We start from the raw sequence: 16,282 nt of genomic DNA on the forward strand, positions 1-16,282 counted from the left end.
GGTGCGGCAAGGGAGGCAGCGTCCACGCCGCCAGTAGGCTGGTGGGGACAAGGGAAGAAAAGGTCCTGAGTTCATTTTCGGGACTAAAAAAGATGCAAAGCCTGTCGCCCGAATGGCCATTTCGTTTGTCCCCTCCTCCCCCGCCCCCCATTAATCAGTACTGAGCGCCTCTTGAGAGCCAGGTGCTGCCAGACAGTAAAAAGCCCAGGTCTCTGCTCACGTTCTTGGGGAGGAGGTGGGGCAAAGGAGCAAGAAAGGCTTTAAAACAAACGGTAGATGTTTGTACGTGTTATGGGAGCTCCAAAGAAGGAAAGGAAAGTGGGAGAAAGCCTAGCGGAGACATTTGAGCCGGCCTGATAGGTGGAAAAAGGGGCTTTAGTGTGGCCCTTCCCCCAGGTCGGCAGCTGGAGCTCTGCCCGCTCCTCTTCGGCTCCGATCCTCTTTCAGCCCATTCATCCATGCGTGGGCCGGGGGTGGGCGGGCAGACAATCAGATACTGTTTTATCACAGGCATCGGCTGCAACCTCCCGCTTGGCGCCCGCAACGCGCGGCCGCCGGCGGAATGAGTCCTTCAGGACTCCCTGAGGAACGTAAGCGCCCGGGGACCTCTCACGCCTGAGCTGGAAGTCGGGTCGGAAGGCTGGAGCTCCGCGCTCCGGCGGGTCAGACGCGGGAAGCACGCTTTTCGGGCGGGACCATCGTTCTCCGCAGCCCCGCAGCCCCGCCCCCGCTCCAGCCCCCAGGGTTCCGGGTGCTTGAGCCCCGCACAGTCCTCCTAGAGTCGGACCGCCAGAGCAGGGGACCTGCGTACTACAAGTCCCAGAAGGCCTCGCGGCCAGCTCCCCTGGGAACACTTGGAGATCCGCAGGGGCTGGGCCTCAGTGTGAACCGCCTGCCAATCCTCCAGCGGACGTGGCGTGCTGCGCTGCCGGAAGTTCCGGGAAGTGGGACCCAAGTCTGGCTCGAACTTCCGGGTTGGTCGCGCGCCTTCCTGAGGCTAAGATGGCGGCCGAGCATCCCGAGCCTCCCAAAGGAGAGTTGCAGCTGCCGCCGCCACCACCCCCTGGGCACTATGGCGCTTGGGCTGCCCAGGAGCTGCAAGCCAAATTGGCAGAGATTGGAGCTCCGATCCAAGGTGAGAAACTCGAGAGGTCAAGAGCCGGGGCAGCGCAGGCCTGAGGGAGAAGCGGAGCCTGGTTACCCCGGAGACCCGGGGGCGGGGGGAGGGGCGGAGGCGGATCGCTGAGGCCTGACTTGGTCCTGACGGACCCTGTTGATCCTGTGCTTTGCCCAGCAGGGAGTCGCGAGGAGCTGGTGGAGAGGCTGCAGACCTACACCCGCCAGGTACGTGTTGGTGGCGGGACATCGGGGTAGGCCGAGTTTTTAGAGAAGGCCTTCATGGCCCCTCACTACTCGGTCTTGGTTCTTTATGTAGCTCTACACGGCAAGCAGCAGGGGTTTGCTGTTTCCACTTGTTTTTGTCATTATCTGACCAGTTGTAATCGTTTCTGTCTGTGTCGGTCCTCTCCAGTGACTAGCTCAAGCTCTGGCAGACAGGCACTGGGGAAATTTTGTGGAATGAATGGGAGTGAATGTCGTTTCCTGGAACAGCTCCTCTTGGACTGACCTGGAGTCCTTTCTGTTTTGCAGACTGGCATCGTGCTGAATCGGCCAGTTCTGAGAGGCGAAGATGGGGACAAAGCTGCTCCCCCTCCCATGTCTGCACAGGTAAGGGGGTGGTTCTACTTTATAAGATGATCTCTCACATTCAGTGTTTTGGAGATGCAACTAACAGATTGGACAGGGAGAAATGGCAGCTCTTCAGTTCTCCCTTGGTCCTGATCCTTATCACCTTTCTCAACCTCTGCTTTTTCAAATTCTACCTGTCGTTTAAGGTGCAGCTTAAGTAATCTGGAAGCCTGACTTGATTCTCCTTCAGCTGGGAAGAACTCTTTTTTGCCTTCCCAGGGCACGGTTCCCATTTTGTTCAGTTAGACATTAAGGCTCATTCCCTGGTTTGATTCCATAGCTTTTACATTTAGTGAGTCATTGGGACACACTGGCTCCAGTTTACTTAAGTCTTCTCAACTTTCATGTCCTTTCTGAGCCAGGATTTGAATTTTTCTCTGGACAATGGCTCTGACCTGGGAACTACTGACTCCTCTGTGTGGGATGAGGAGTTCCCAGGTGGCCTTTAGAGGTGTCCTCGAATTTCCTGAAATTGTATGCAAAATCTGTGTTCACATTTTTCTGGGGAGAAAGTTGATAGTTTCCTTGGTTGGTTCCCCCAAATTAGCATCCTCTTCTTTTGGTATTGTTATAGAGTATTTTTTTCTTACATTCGAGAATTATATGTCATTTGACTTTGAATCCTAGCACCTGGCTCATAGTTGATCTCCAGCAAATGTCTGCAGTAGGTAAACGTTTCCTAGTTTGTGTTCACATTTTTTTTCCACAGCTTTCTGGGATTCCCATGCCGCCACCACCCATGGGACTCCCCCCACTGCAACCTCCTCCACCGCCCCCACCACCTCCACCAGGCCTTGGCCTTGGCTTTCCTATGGCAGTTGGACCCCGCCCACCAAACTTAGGGCCACCACCTCCTCTGCGGGTGGGTGAGCCTGTGGCTCTGTCAGAGGAGGAGCGGCTGAAGCTGGCGCAGCAGCAGGCGGCCTTGCTCATGCAGCAAGAGGAACGTGCCAAGCAGGTGGGGCAGATGGCAGCTTCAGTGTGGGTCTCAACAGGGTGCTAAAGGGGCAGTGGAGCTTCAGAGAGGCTGAGGCTAAGGCTCCTCTTCCTCCTTTTTTTTTTTTTTAATATTTTATTTATTTATTAGAGAGCATGAGCAGGGGGGGAGGGCAGAGGCAGAGGGAGAAGGAGAAGCAGGCTCCCTGCTCAGCGGGAGCTTGATCCCTGGACCCTGGGATCATGACCTGAGCCGAAGGCAGACGCTTAACCAACTGAGCCACCCAGGCACCCTGGGGCCGAGCTTTCTGGGAAGGTCTGGACCCAAGACTAGAACATAGGCCCTCAAATGGAAGAGGACCCCAGGAAGCAGAGTTAGGACAGCCTGGCCTCAGGGATGGTGGTGCTGATGGGAGCTTGTTTTCTTTTTTAAGCAGGGAGATCATTCACTGAAGGAACACGAGCTCTTGGAGCAGCAGAAGCGGGTAATGCCCCCCAGGCTTTGGCCTTATGGTCCAGTCCATGGACTCTCATTCCTAGTGCTCAGTGTCCAGAACAAGATGTGCCTTGCAAGTTTTCCATGGAGGTTACCTCATCCTTAAGTTCCAGTATCTTCCAAATAATCCCATCTTCTCTGGAGCCCAGGGATTGGTAAACTACAGACTGTGACCTGATTTAGCGTGGCCTGCAAGTTAAGAATGGTTTTTCTGTCTTTAAAGGATTGTTAAGGAAAAAAAAAATAAGCAAATCAGAACATACTACGGCCTTTGCAATGACCCATAACGTTTATTTAAGATGTTTATCATTTAACCCATTACAGAAGAAGTTTGGTGACTCCTGTTAGTCTTACATGATAATTGTGTTAGGTACCCACGAGGAGAGCCTGGATTTATTTAGTCAGTTGTATTGGATTTAGACTAAACCTGGTAGATGTAGTTAGAGAATGAGACAGAAGACATCCACTCCCAGAGGGGCATTTTGTCAGTTGTTCCCTAGTGTGTTACTGGGAGTATTAGAAAGTAAACATTAACAGGAATAGACATGAAATTATTTATGAAGTGCTGTTTTTGCCTAGACTGTGCTAGATCTTGAAGAGCAGGAATAAGAAGAATTCATTGTTCCTTAGAAATAACTTAATCTCTTGGAGAAGAAAACTCTTGTTAAAAAATAGAAGGCTTTGTGTAGCTAAATGTTAAATTCTCTGTTAGAAACCAGGAGTTCCCTGGGGTTTTTGGTGTTATTTCCAGGGGTTTTCTTTTGTGATGAGAGGCCTCCTGCACTTGGATCAGTAGCCTGGAAGGGTGGGGGTGATGAGGATGTTCGAACCCTGCTGGTACCTGATTGTTCTTCTTGGGCCTATTGGCTAAAAGCCTGTGTTTGCCAGAGGCTGCCTGCCCAATGGATTTCCAAGCTGTGTCTTCACTCCCACGTCTCTCTTATAGGCAGCTGTGCTCCTGGAGCAGGAACGGCAGCAGGAGATTGCCAAGATGGGCACCCCAGTCCCTCGGCCCCCACAAGACATGGGCCAGATTGGTGTTCGCACTCCTTTGGGTCCTCGAGGTAAGACCCTGGAAATGGAAGGGAAGGGGAAAGACTGAAAAATCCTACTCGTAAGTACATGTCTGTGGAGTGCATAAGTTCAGTGAACTGTCGTAAACTGGGTAACTAATACAACCAGCACGAGGACCAAGAACCAGAATGATACTAGTACCTCAGAATCTCCCCCGGGCTCCCTTCTAGCCACCCCCTCTCCCTAAGGGTGACCATCACAGTGACCTTTAGCAAGGAAGGTAATTTTTAAGATGCGTGTTTTGTCTCTTCTGACATTGAATTTCTTTCTTCTCACAGTTGCTGCTCCAGTGGGCCCCACTCCCACTGTTTTGCCCATGGGAGCCCCGGTTCCCCGGCCTCGTGGTCCGCCACCACCCCCTGGAGATGAGAATAGAGAGGTGAGATTGGCGATTTCTTTCTAGGGACTGGAGAGTATGGAGAAGGACTCTTTCTGGAGAAGGATTGTGAGAGAAGATAGGAGGACTTCCAGGGGTGAGGGGCAGGGGAGAGCCATATCTAGTTAAAGTATATTTAGGTAGAGCAGGAAGTAGGATTTGGGAGACGTTTCCAGGGCAGGGTTCTTAGGTTCACTCTGAAGGGGGCTGAGGGATGATTGTGTCCCTTTCGTATTGTTGCTATCTGCCGTTTACATCACCTAGCTGACAGTCTTTCTTGTACAAGAGGTAGAAATCTAAAAATTATCTTCTCTGTCTGGATTGCCTCTGGCAGATGGATGACCCCTCCGTGGGACCCAAGATCCCCCAGGCTTTGGAAAAGATCCTGCAGCTGAAGGAGAGCCGCCAGGAAGAGATGAACTCTCAGCACGGTGAGTGTGTTGGGTCCCGAGGGCTGCAGGGCAGAACCTGGAGAGGCTGAGGCCGAATCTGCACTCCTTCATCCCTTCCTTCTGTCCCATCCTTTGAGAGGGAAACTGGCCCTTGGTAAAAAGGAGTTACTGTGGGCGAGTGGCGTGGTACCAGTGCAAGGAGACTGATGGCCGCCTTTCTCCCTTACAGAGGAAGAGGAAATGGAAACAGACACTCGCTCATCCCTGGGCCAGTCAGCATCAGAGACTGAGGAGGACACCGTGTCTGTATCCAAGAAAGAGGTATGGGATGGGGCAGAGTCTGGAAGGAATGTTAGGAGATGGTATTTGGGCACTAAAGTCATACTAGTTCAAGGTGTTCAATAAGTAATAGTTACTATTCGTGCCAGTTCCTGTCCCAAGTATCTTACAGATATTTCGCATTTAATTATCATAAATCTTTGGAGTTCAGAGTACTGTGCATGCCAGCGTTTTATAGTTGCAAACATTTAGGTTCTGAGAGGTGCAGAAATTTACTGATAGGCACACAGCTTGAGAGGAGCAGAACTTTGGAGTCTGACTTCAAGGCCTCTTTCCTCTGTCACTTGGGGAAACAGGATGAGGAGATTAGGGGCGGGCATGATGCTTGGATTCTCTGACCCAATTGGTTTTCCTTCTCTTGAAAGAAAAACCGGAAGCGGCGGAACCGAAAGAAGAAGAAAAAGCCCCAGCGGGTACGGGGGGCGTCTTCTGAGAGCTCTGGGGACCGAGAGAAAGAGTCAACCCGGTCCCGCGGCTCTGACTCCCCGGCGGCTGATGTTGAAATTGAGTATGTGACTGAAGAACCCGAAATTTATGAGCCCAACTTCATCTTCTTCAAGAGGATTTTTGAGGCTTTCAAGGTACAAGGAGCAGCACATGGGGAAGGGGCACAGCTGAGCAGGGAACGGGCAGGGATGGGGAAAGACGGGGTAACGGAGGACGTCTTTTTGGTGCTGGGTTCAGAACTAGGGAGGGACACAGGGCTTAGGTTTCCACGTCGTCTGCCTTCCCAGCTCACCGATGACGTGAAGAAGGAGAAGGAGAAGGAGCCAGAGAAACTTGACAAACTGGAGAACTCCACAGCCCCCAAGAAGAAGGGCTTTGAGGAGGAGCACAAGGACAGCGATGACGATAGCAGTGACGATGAGCAGGTGAAGCTCCTGCGGGCGAGGGGGGCTTGGGATGGGTGGCTGAGGTGCAGCTGGCAAGGGGCCGTGGTGAGCTCCTGCAAAGGAGAATGCCTTTGGGGTGAGCCAGGCAATGTGATTCATACCTCACAGGCTTGCTGAAAAGAAACGATGGTTTTGTTCTAGGAAAAGAAGCCCGAGGCCCCCAAGTTGTCTAAGAAGAAGTTGCGCCGAATGAATCGCTTCACTGTGGCTGAGCTCAAGCAGGTGAGCTTGGAGTGGATCTGGCAGATCCTAGAGCGTGGCTGGGAGACTGCATGAAAAGCTTCTAGAGATGCACAAGGGTTTTGTTTTTGCGGGGTAGGGAGGAGGGCTTTGAAGGAGGCCTGGGTGACGTAGGCACGTCCTCTGAGGAATGAAAGAGTCTCAGATCTGAGAGTTTAGGGCTTTCTAGTGGCACGTTGCTGTGTTTTCCAGCTTGTGGCTCGGCCCGATGTCGTGGAGATGCACGATGTCACTGCACAGGACCCCAAGCTCTTGGTTCACCTCAAGGCCACTCGGAATTCTGTGCCTGTACCACGCCACTGGTGTTTTAAGCGCAAGTACCTACAGGGCAAACGAGGCATCGAGAAGCCCCCGTTTGAGCTGCCAGACTTCATCAAACGCACAGGCATCCAGGAGATGCGGGAAGCCCTGCAGGAGAAGGTAGGGGACCCGCCAGGGCCCAGATCCGCCTTGCAGCTCCACAGCTTTAATAGCAGCCTGCTTCAAAATCGGGAATGTGGTTCTCAAAGTCTACGTTCTTGTTAATTGTCTAATTATTCATTCTTCGGAAGTCACCACTGCCTATGATAGAGAGCGGGAAGGGTGGGGGAAAGACAACAGCTCAAGAAAGGCAGACCTGACCTCGATGTTCAGAGCTGGTTCTCCTGCCCCATGCTGAGACTTCTGATTCCACATGGCTCCGTTTCCCCCCTTCTCATCCTTCCTCTGCCTGCACTAGGCCAATTCTTTGAACTGCACATGGTGACTCCTTTTCCTGCAGGTGGCTTTTGGCTGTGTGTGCAGTTCCCTGTTCCCAATGTGAGCCTGATGCACTTTGTGGCTGGAGATTCAGGGTGGTTGTGTAACTTCTTAGATTTAAATTTTTAAGTGAAATACTTTGAGTAGAGAATACTTGTGTATACTGCAGAAAATTCAGGAGGTACAAAAATACATGATGAAAACTGTCTCTCAGTTAGACTCCAGTCACCCAGTTCTGTCCAGAGGCAGCCAATGAGGTCAGTCTCTTGATCAGATGGTTTGAAAAACCACCCGTGTCCTTAGCTGAAGATGATTTTATATGACACATCTATTTTGTTCAACTGGGATTATGTAATTTTGAGGGGTTTGAGCAGGAAGGATTTTGGTGACTTCTGGAATAAGATAAATGGGGTTTCCCTTTCTTTTTTTTATTTTTTAAATACTTATTTATTTGAGAGTGAGAAAATGAGAGACAGCATGTGTGGAGGGGGATGGGCAGAGGGAGAGGGAGAACCAGACACCCTGCTGAGCAGAGCCCAGTGCAGGGCTCGATCCCAGGACTCTGGGATCATGATTTGAGCCGAAGGCAGGTGCTTAACTGACTGAACCACTCAGGTGCCCCTCCCTGTATTTTTTTTTTTTTTTTAAGATTTATTTATTTATTTATTTGACAGAGATCACAAGTAGGCAGAGAGGCAGGCAGAGGGGGGTGGGAAGCAAGCTCCCTGCGGAGCAGAGAGCCCGATGCGGGGCTCGATCCCAGGACCCTGGGAATCATGACCTGAGCCGAAGGCAGAGGCTTTAACCCACTGAGCCACCCAGGCACCCCCCCACCCCTGTATTTCTTTTGGGAGCAGGGAGCCAGATCTATAAAGAGCTGAACTTGGTGAATATTTTTTATAATCTGTCTTTTGGCATTCTTCACAGGAAGAACAGAAGACCATGAAGTCCAAAATGCGAGAGAAGGTTCGGCCAAAGATGGGGAAGATTGACATTGACTACCAGAAACTGCACGATGCTTTCTTCAAGTGGCAGACCAAGCCAAAGCTGACCATCCACGGGGACCTGTACTATGAGGTTCGGGTGTAGGGGCTGGGGAGAAAAGACTGGGCCTTCAGTCATGGCTGTGTAACTCTTGGTTGGAAAGGCTTTCCAAGATGGTACAGTGGCTCCTCTCCTCAGCCTTAACTCTTAACTCCCCTTGGAGGGAGTGGAATTTGAAATCTTAAAGTGAGGTAGGTTTTTTTTTTGGAGGAGAGGTTTAGTCCGTGTCTTTAAAATGATGACTGGATGACTGGATAAGGAGCAGAGGCACCAAGTGGTGGATGCTTTTAGGAAAAAGCATTAGTTAATACTGATGGTGGGAGAAAAATTTTTATTTTTTCCTCCTGATCCTTGAAATGGCCATCACCAGGATATCAGGGAATTTTGGGGGTGGAAGGATCTTGCGATCATCCTGTCGAGTGTCCTCATTTCACAGATGAGAAAACAGGTTGAATCTGGCCGTGGTCTTCTGGTGGGTTAATGTCGGCACTGGGAGTCCTGCTTCTCTCCTCCTTTCTGGCCTTTATTCCTTTTCCTACTCCAGCCAGGGAAAGGAGTGATGAGAATCAACAGGCACTAGGGCAGCTCTCAGTGGGATTTTGTGTCTGGAGTGGATTGGGACTTCTCTTCTTTGTTGCCCTAGCCTCTTGCCATTGAATTCCCAGTGTGTGTCTGGCATTCATAATACAGTGTGCTCTGCTTTTTTCTCAGGGGAAGGAGTTTGAGACACGACTGAAGGAGAAGAAGCCAGGAGATCTGTCTGATGAGCTAAGGATTTCCTTGGGGATGCCAGTCGGACCAGTGAGTGCCAGTTACCTGACTGGGGAGGCCAAGAAGAGGATGGGAATTGGGGCAGAAGAGAGACAAAGGACAAGGTCGGGCAAATGGTATCCTGTTCTCTTTTTCCGGCAGAATGCTCACAAGGTCCCTCCCCCGTGGCTGATTGCCATGCAGCGATATGGACCACCCCCGTCGTACCCCAACCTGAAAATTCCTGGGCTGAACTCGCCCATCCCTGAGGTGAGCACTGGCTTTCATTCTTAGTTGCCTCTGCTTTTTAACTAGAGGATGATTTTTTTTCTCCTTCCCTCATCCCACCCTACCATGTCTCTTTCTCTCTCTTTTTTTTTTCCCCAAAAAAAAGTACGTTTTTGTTTGTTATAAAACAGTCAGTGAGAATTGATGAGTCCAAAGATGAAAACAAATCGCCTATAATTTCACCGCTCAGAAATAACCAGATTTAAAATTTGGTGGTAATGTGTTTCCAGATATCTCTTTGATATATACATGGCTGGACAGATAGAAATAATTTTATCTCAAGAATGTCATTACATTTTTATTTTGAAATATGAAACATTGATTTAAAAAAACTTTGATAGCAAAATCATTACGGTGAAAAAGAAGTAATTGTTAAACTTCAGGTAAAAATTTCTGTCCCTTTAGAGAAATAGATTTTAAAAGCTTCTTAAAGTTAGGAAAAATCGGTAAGAAGTTAAGAGTCGTGTTTTTGACCTTCAGGCAGCGTGAATTCTAATGTGAAGGCCGAGGTTCAATAGTCAACTCTCTGCCTCCCATTTCCCCATCCTGTTGCCTCTGGATTTTTCTCGCTTACTACTTTTGCTCTGTAATGCTTTATAACATTTAATTCTTCCCTGAAATCCTAATTTTCAGAGTTAAACCAAGCTCTAGTTCTGTACTTTGTAGTGTGACGTGACGTCTCTCCAGGGCTCCAGCGTTCGCTCTGGCGCTTAGCAGTGGAACTGACTTGCGTTGGGTCTCTTGCAGAGCTGTTCCTTTGGATACCATGCTGGTGGCTGGGGCAAACCCCCAGTAGATGAGACTGGGAAACCACTCTACGGGGATGTGTTTGGAACCAATGCTGCTGAATTTCAGGTATAGGCCATGGCTCTCTTACTTCAGGTCATGAAGTGTGGAGGTAGTTGGTTTATAGTCATTGTCAGGGAGCCGGGTGTTTGGAAGTTTCAAAGTCTGTAAAATTGCATGCATTTTCCCGAGATGTGACTGCAGTAGGTTCCCCACTAGAATATGAGCTCTCTCTGGGCAGAGATTATTGTCTGTTTACTTTTATATCCCTTCAGTTCGCAACAACTTGACGCATCGTAGATACATAGTAAATGTTTGCTGAATGAATAAATGATCTCTTTCAGACCAAGACTGAGGAAGAGGAGATTGATAGGACCCCTTGGGGGGAGCTGGAGCCGTCTGATGAAGAGTCTTCAGAAGAAGAGGAAGAAGAAGAAAGTGATGAGGACAAACCAGATGAGACCGGCTTTATTACCCCTGCAGACAGGTGGGGCGAGCAGAGTCTGCCTCTAAAGTGGTCTGTCGCTGGGGGCTTTCTCGTTACTCCAGAGCTTGTTTCTCTCTTCACAGTGGCCTCATCACTCCTGGAGGGTTCTCATCAGTGCCAGCTGGAATGGAGACCCCTGAGCTCATTGAGCTGAGGAAGAAGAAGATTGAGGAAGCGATGGATGGGTGAGAGAACCAGGCACAGCTGAGAGGGAGGGTCTTCCTCTTCCCTTCAGCCTCTGGGTTGGCCAGCTGACTTGTGCCCCGCTTTCCCCACCTTGTGAACCAATTATGGACTCTGCTAGGCATGGCTTTAGGCAGTGAAAAACACCAGGTAAGCAGATCATCAGAGAACAAGGTGATTTCAGATAGGGGTAGGAAGGTGACACAAACTCAACCAGGTAATGGGATCTGGAGGGCACTGGGTGGCGGGGAGGTCTTTGGGAAGGTCTCACTGAGGTATTTGAGCGGAGAGCTAAATGTTAGGAAAGATCTAACTGCAAGGTAACCTGAGGCAGAAGGAACCAGAAGTGCCTAAGACAGACAGGGGTTTCTCCGAGTCTTGCAATGGAAATTCCCTTACTAGGTATGTAACTGTGTAGGACTGTTAAGGCTTCTTGATGAATTGACTCCTTTGTCCTGAGGTCATTTCTTTGCCCATTCTGGATTATGTTCCGTTTTCCCATTTGGTACATTTTAGATTAATTGAACTTTTTTTTTTTTTATGACTCCATTTTATCTCCTTTGTTGACTTATTAAATGTAAAGCTCTGTTTTGTTATTTTTTAAATTTTATTTTACTTTATTTTCTTAAAGATTTTATTTATTTATTTGACAGAGAGACAGCAAGAGAGGGAACCCAGGCAGGGGGAGTGGGAGAGGGAGAAGTGGGCCTCCTGCTGAGCAGGGAGCACGATGTGGAGCTCAGTCCCAGGACCCTGAGATCATGACCTGAGCCGAAGGCAGACGCTTAGTGACTGAGACATCCAGGCACCCCTGTTTTATTATTTTTAGTGGTTGCTGTAGGGTTTATAGTACGGGTCTTTATCACAATCTACCTTCAAGTGATAATGCCGCTTATGGAGAGTGGAGAGTAAGTAGTGAGCACCTAAGAGCAGTGTACTCCGTTTTTCTTTTCCCAGCCTTTGTGTGGTCATCATGCTTTTTACTTTTACATATTGTAAATCCTACGTTATGTGGTTATTTTTGTTTAAATGATCAGTTGTCCTTTTTTTTTTTTAATCTTTTAGAGTGATTTAAGTAATTAGTCTTATGTTATCATGTAAATACCATTCTCAGTGAACTTTCATTTCTTTGTGTACATCCAGGTTTTCATCTGGTGGCATTTTCCTGCCACCTGAAAGGCATCCTTCAGCATTTCTTGTTGTGGATCTGTTGGTCATAAATTCTTCCAGTATTGGCAGCCTGAAAGTTTCTTTGTTTGTCCTTTCGAAAGATTTATTTTATTTTAATTTTTTTTTGGTTTTATTTAAATGTCCTTTTGAAAGATTTTTGATTTTGGTCAGGGATAGGATTCTAGGTTGGCAGAAGTTTACTTTCAGTACTTTATTTTGGGGCGGGGGTGAGGCAAAGGGAGAGAATCCCTAGCGGGGTCCATGAGCGAGGCTCCAGGCCCAGCATGGGGCTTGCTCTCACAACTCTGAGCCAGAATCAAGAGTTGGATGCTTAACCGACTAAGCCACCCAGGTGCCCCTCTCCAAATATATCTTCTGGTCCCTTTGCTTTTTCTTTTTCTCCTTTGTAACTCCAATTATGTATGTATTAGGTCTCTCAAAGCTGCCTTCCTGCTCACTGATGCTCTTTTCCTTTTGAAAATCTCTTTTCTCTTTGTATTTACCTTTTTTTTTTTTTTTTAGATTGATTTATTTGAGAGAGCGAGCACAAGCAGGAGGAGCAGAGGGACAGAGAGAGAGAATCCCAAGCAGACTCCGTGCTGAGCGCAGATCTTAATGGGGGCCTTGATCTCCTAGCCCTGAGATCATGACCTGAGCCGAAACCAAGAGTTTTAGGGGCGCCTGAGTGGCTCAGTGGGTTAAGCCTCTGCCTTCGGCTCAGGTCATGATCTCAGGGTCCTGGGATCGAGCCCTGCATCAGGCTCTCTGCTCAGCAGGGAGCCTGCTTCCCCCTTCTCTCTCTGTCTGCCTCTCTGCCTGCTTGTGATCTCTCTCTGTCAAATAAATAAATAAAATCTTAAAAAAAAAAAAAAAAGAGTTGCACACTTAACTGACTGTGCCACCCAGGCACCCTACATGCTTGTTAATTTTTGACTGAAAGCCAGACTTGGTGAAATTTACCTCGTTGGGTTCGGGGTTCTGGGTTCTTTGTATTCCTGCAAGCCTTGCTCGGGTTTGTCTAGGCACACAGTTAAGGTACTTGGAAACAGTTTGATTCTCAGGTCTTGCTTTTCAGGTTCCTGAGGCAGGACTGAAGCGGTGTGTGGTCCTCTCCACCACCAGGCACAGGACGTTCTGTACATTCCACCCAATGCCCTGTTAATCAGGAGGATTTTTAATCAGGCTAGTGAGTTAGGTGCTATTCCCTGGCCCATGTGGGCAGCAGACACTGTTACCACCAGTGCCTTTGGGTGGTTCTGTCCCCGGCTCTGGCACTTCACTCACATCAATACTGAGGAGGACCCTCTGTCGGTCTCCAGAGTTCTCAAGTTTCTGTGCTGCTGTCTCTTCTCTAGGACTCTGCCCTGTGACCTCTAGCTGCCTTGGTCACTGTGGCCTTTCAGTTTCATCCCTTCAACTCAGTCAGCTAGAGTCCTCTGGGCTCTACATGGCTTCCCCCTCCTTGTGTGGCCTGCAGACTCAATCAGTGCAGTAGGCAGCGTCACTGTAGGACATGCTTCATTTGTTTCCTGTCTCACAAGTTATTATGCTTTGTTACCCCCGTCCAGTGACCTGAAATCTTTGTATCATGTGTTTTGCCCACTTTTTAATTTTTATGGTTGTTTCAGGTGGGCGGGTAAATCTCGTCCCTGTTACTCCTTTTGCAGAAGGCTCAAGCTTGGCATATATACACCAGAAAAGAAGGGTCTTGTGGTTGGAGCATAGTGAACAGGGATTAAGGAAGGGACCAGATTATGAACCCTTTAGATCATGTAGGGAGGTTGGGTTTATTCACATAAGCAAGCCTCAGAGGTTTTTGAGCAAAGGAATGACCGGATCCTAACTGTTCTAAGGTGGTAACTGGCTGCTGTGTGAGAATAGATGGTTACTGGGGTGCCTGGGGGGCTCAGTGGATTAATAAAGCTTCTGCTTTCGGCTCAGGTCATGATCCCGGGATCCTGGGATCGAGCCCCACATTGGGCTCTCTCTGCTCAGGGGGGAGCCTGCTTCCTCCCCTCTCTCTCTGCCTGCCTCTCTGCCTACTTGGGATCTCTGTCTGTCAAATAAATAAATAAATAAAATCTAAAAAAAAAAAAAAAAAGAATAGATGGTTACTTTTCCAGAGGGAGAGGCGAGGGGAGGTCCGGGTTGATATTGCTAGATTTGCTTTTGTGTTTTGAGTGGAATCATTGAAGTACATGGCCAGACTGGCTCGGCTAGTTCTTGTGCTATAGGAAGTACTGGAAGTTTGAGTTCTCTATGTTCGAAGTCCAGGTACAGCTTTGGGCAGGAGCTGTTGTCTCTCTTCTCCTGGCGTCTTCTCTGTACCAGAGTTCTTGGGGAGCTTTTAGCCTGACCCTTGGCCCTTCCTCACATGTGGGAATCTTGGTCTCTGATCCCCTAAACTTGGTTCGGAGGATCCTTTAACTCAGTCCCTGTATTCCTTCTGGGCTCTTTTTCCCAGAATCAGCACTGTTCCACCCCACTCTCCACCAACCAAGTTGTTTCCTCTTCTGGGTCTCTACGACCTGCAGAGGCAGCCTAGGCATCGTTTTTCCTCCGGGTGACTGGCAGTCTCTTTGGGAGTTGGGCGGAGGTGCTGCTTGCGTTCTCTTTGCTTCCCGTACTGGAGACCCTTTGGTCCCTTCCTTTTTGGGCCTGACTGCATTGTCCTTTGCAGAAGTGAGACACCTCAGCTGTTCACTGTGTTACCAGAGAAGAGAACGGCTACTGTTGGGGGAGCCATGATGGGATCAACCCACATCTATGACATGTCCACAGTGAGCACTCTTTTTGGGGGCTGGGAAAGGGGGCAGAAACGAAGTCTTGTAAGCCTCTCTGTAGATGACAAGACTCTGATCCCCTTTTCCAGGTGATGAGCCGGAAGGGCCCGGCTCCCGAGCTACAGGGTGTGGAAGTGGCCCTGGCACCTGAAGAGCTGGAGCTGGATCCCATGGCCATGACCCAGAAGTATGAGGAGCATGTGCGGGAGCAGCAGGCACAGGTGGAGAAGGAAGACTTCAGTGACATGGTGGCCGAGCATGCTGCCAAACAAAAGGTAGGAGGTCACAGGGGGACCCAGCCGGGTGGGAGCCAGGGACGAGGTACCAGGGCTTCCTTTTTCAGTGGCAGGTTGTCCTCTAATATGAGAATGGGGGTGCACTCGTTGTCTGCTGCCCTGAGCTTCCCTGGTCCCGAAAACCTTAGAAATCCTCCGGCGGGCTGCCCTCTTTAAGGATGATGAAACTAAGGCACAAGGAGGGGATCGCATCCCAGTCTGAGAATCCAGTTTTAGCGCTTTTCCCACAGACTTGTCTGAGTCAGGCCGCCCACCCTTGTCTTGGGGGTTAGTGGGTTGTTTCACCCGTTGTAACCTGTGTCTCCTTCTCTCCTTCAGCAAAAGAAACGGAAAGCTCAGCCCCAGGATAGCCGCGGGGGAAGTAAAAAATACAAGGAGTTCAAATTTTAGGTCCCCGTCACACACCTGGTCCTCCTTTAGGCCCTCTGTCTGGATGTTTGGGCTTCACACATGGTCCCCAAGAGCCAGCTCTCCCACAATTCCCAAGGGCTTGTCATTTCATGTTCTTATTTTAGACCTGTTTTGTAAATAAAGCTGTTTCCCAAGGAAAGAGATGCATATGTAACACTTCTGATCCTCCTTCGTTTTTTAATCCCCTCGTTCCCCTCGTCAAAAGGACTAAAACAGGCTTTTTCTGCAACTTCAGGGCTGCCTCAGTGACCTGGGGCATGCACCTGGATCAGATGTTGCAGTTGAGACCAGTGACAAATTCAAGGCCATGCTGAAATTGTGTGTTACCACGGCTTGCTTTTTGTAAGAGGGCTCTCCGGGAAGTACCTCTAGGTCTGGTTTGACCTTACTACTTTGTCCTTGGGGACTAAAAATAGCCAGCTTAACACCCTGGCTGGGCTGAGGAAGTGCAGTGGGCTTGGGAAGTAGGCCAGGTCAGGCCTTCCTAATAGACCTGTGGCCTGAAGAGTCCCGAGTCCATACCTGGGAGAGAACACAGCTCAAAATCTAGATTGTTCTGTGTTCACATGAACTCCTGAGTGGTTTCAGTCACCCAGTATCTAGGTGTGGGTGGGTGTGTGGAGGTGGGCTTGCTTTCTCCGTGTAAGTCCTCTGGTCCCAAGAAGTCTGCCCAACAGGTGAGACAAGGTTGGACTTCAGGGGCCCAACGGGCATTTGCTGGGTGCTAAGAAGTCATACTGCTGTTCCCCTAAGTGCACCAACCAAGGTGCAGATGTCAGGAGGCTTCAAGATGGTTTTTGGAGGTGATGGATGGGGGTGGGTAGTGTGGGAGAGCCCACGTTGGATATGAC

At 49.4% G+C, this 16,282-nt stretch overlaps 1 protein-coding gene across 4 annotated transcripts; it reads left to right on the plus strand.

The window, feature by feature from the left end:
- Positions 1-972: 972 nt before the first annotated feature.
- On the plus strand, positions 973-15,585 carry SF3B2 (splicing factor 3b subunit 2). 4 transcript variants are annotated; one of them, XM_047692504.1, is made up of 22 exons: positions 973-1,135; positions 1,295-1,344; positions 1,651-1,728; positions 2,459-2,707; positions 3,120-3,170; positions 4,128-4,245; positions 4,534-4,634; positions 4,966-5,062; positions 5,253-5,344; positions 5,728-5,943; positions 6,097-6,234; positions 6,397-6,477; positions 6,688-6,915; positions 8,161-8,310; positions 8,989-9,078; positions 9,190-9,297; positions 10,063-10,170; positions 10,446-10,588; positions 10,672-10,773; positions 14,622-14,721; positions 14,814-14,999; positions 15,339-15,585. In XM_047692504.1, exons 1-22 carry the CDS (start codon positions 1,003-1,005, stop codon positions 15,408-15,410), a joined length of 2,691 nt encoding a protein of 896 aa, XP_047548460.1. In that variant the 5' UTR covers positions 973-1,002; the 3' UTR covers positions 15,411-15,585. The 4 variants fall into 4 exon arrangements, with proteins under 4 accessions (XP_047548460.1, XP_047548462.1, XP_047548461.1 ...); XM_047692506.1 differs by having other exon boundaries at positions 3,123-3,170; XM_047692505.1 differs by having other exon boundaries at positions 1,298-1,344.
- The last annotated feature ends 697 nt before the right edge of the window (positions 15,586-16,282 follow it).

This window comes from Lutra lutra, chromosome 10 (genome assembly GCF_902655055.1).
Source record: "Lutra lutra chromosome 10, mLutLut1.2, whole genome shotgun sequence".
NCBI lineage: Eukaryota > Metazoa > Chordata > Mammalia > Carnivora > Mustelidae > Lutra > Lutra lutra.

What these genes read in the sequence shown, in the direction of transcription:
- SF3B2 (XM_047692504.1), top strand. Translation starts at nt 1,003, where the DNA reads ATGGCGGCCGAGCATCCCGAGCCTCCCAAAGGAGAGTTGCAGCTGCCG. An exon ending in GGGAAGCCCTGCAGGAGAAG is followed by an intron (nt 6,916 to 8,160) that starts GTAGGGGACCCG and finishes CATTCTTCACAG; the next exon opens with GAAGAACAGAAGACCATGAA. An exon ending in AGCATGCTGCCAAACAAAAG is followed by an intron (nt 15,000 to 15,338) that starts GTAGGAGGTCAC and finishes TCTCTCCTTCAG; the next exon opens with CAAAAGAAACGGAAAGCTCA.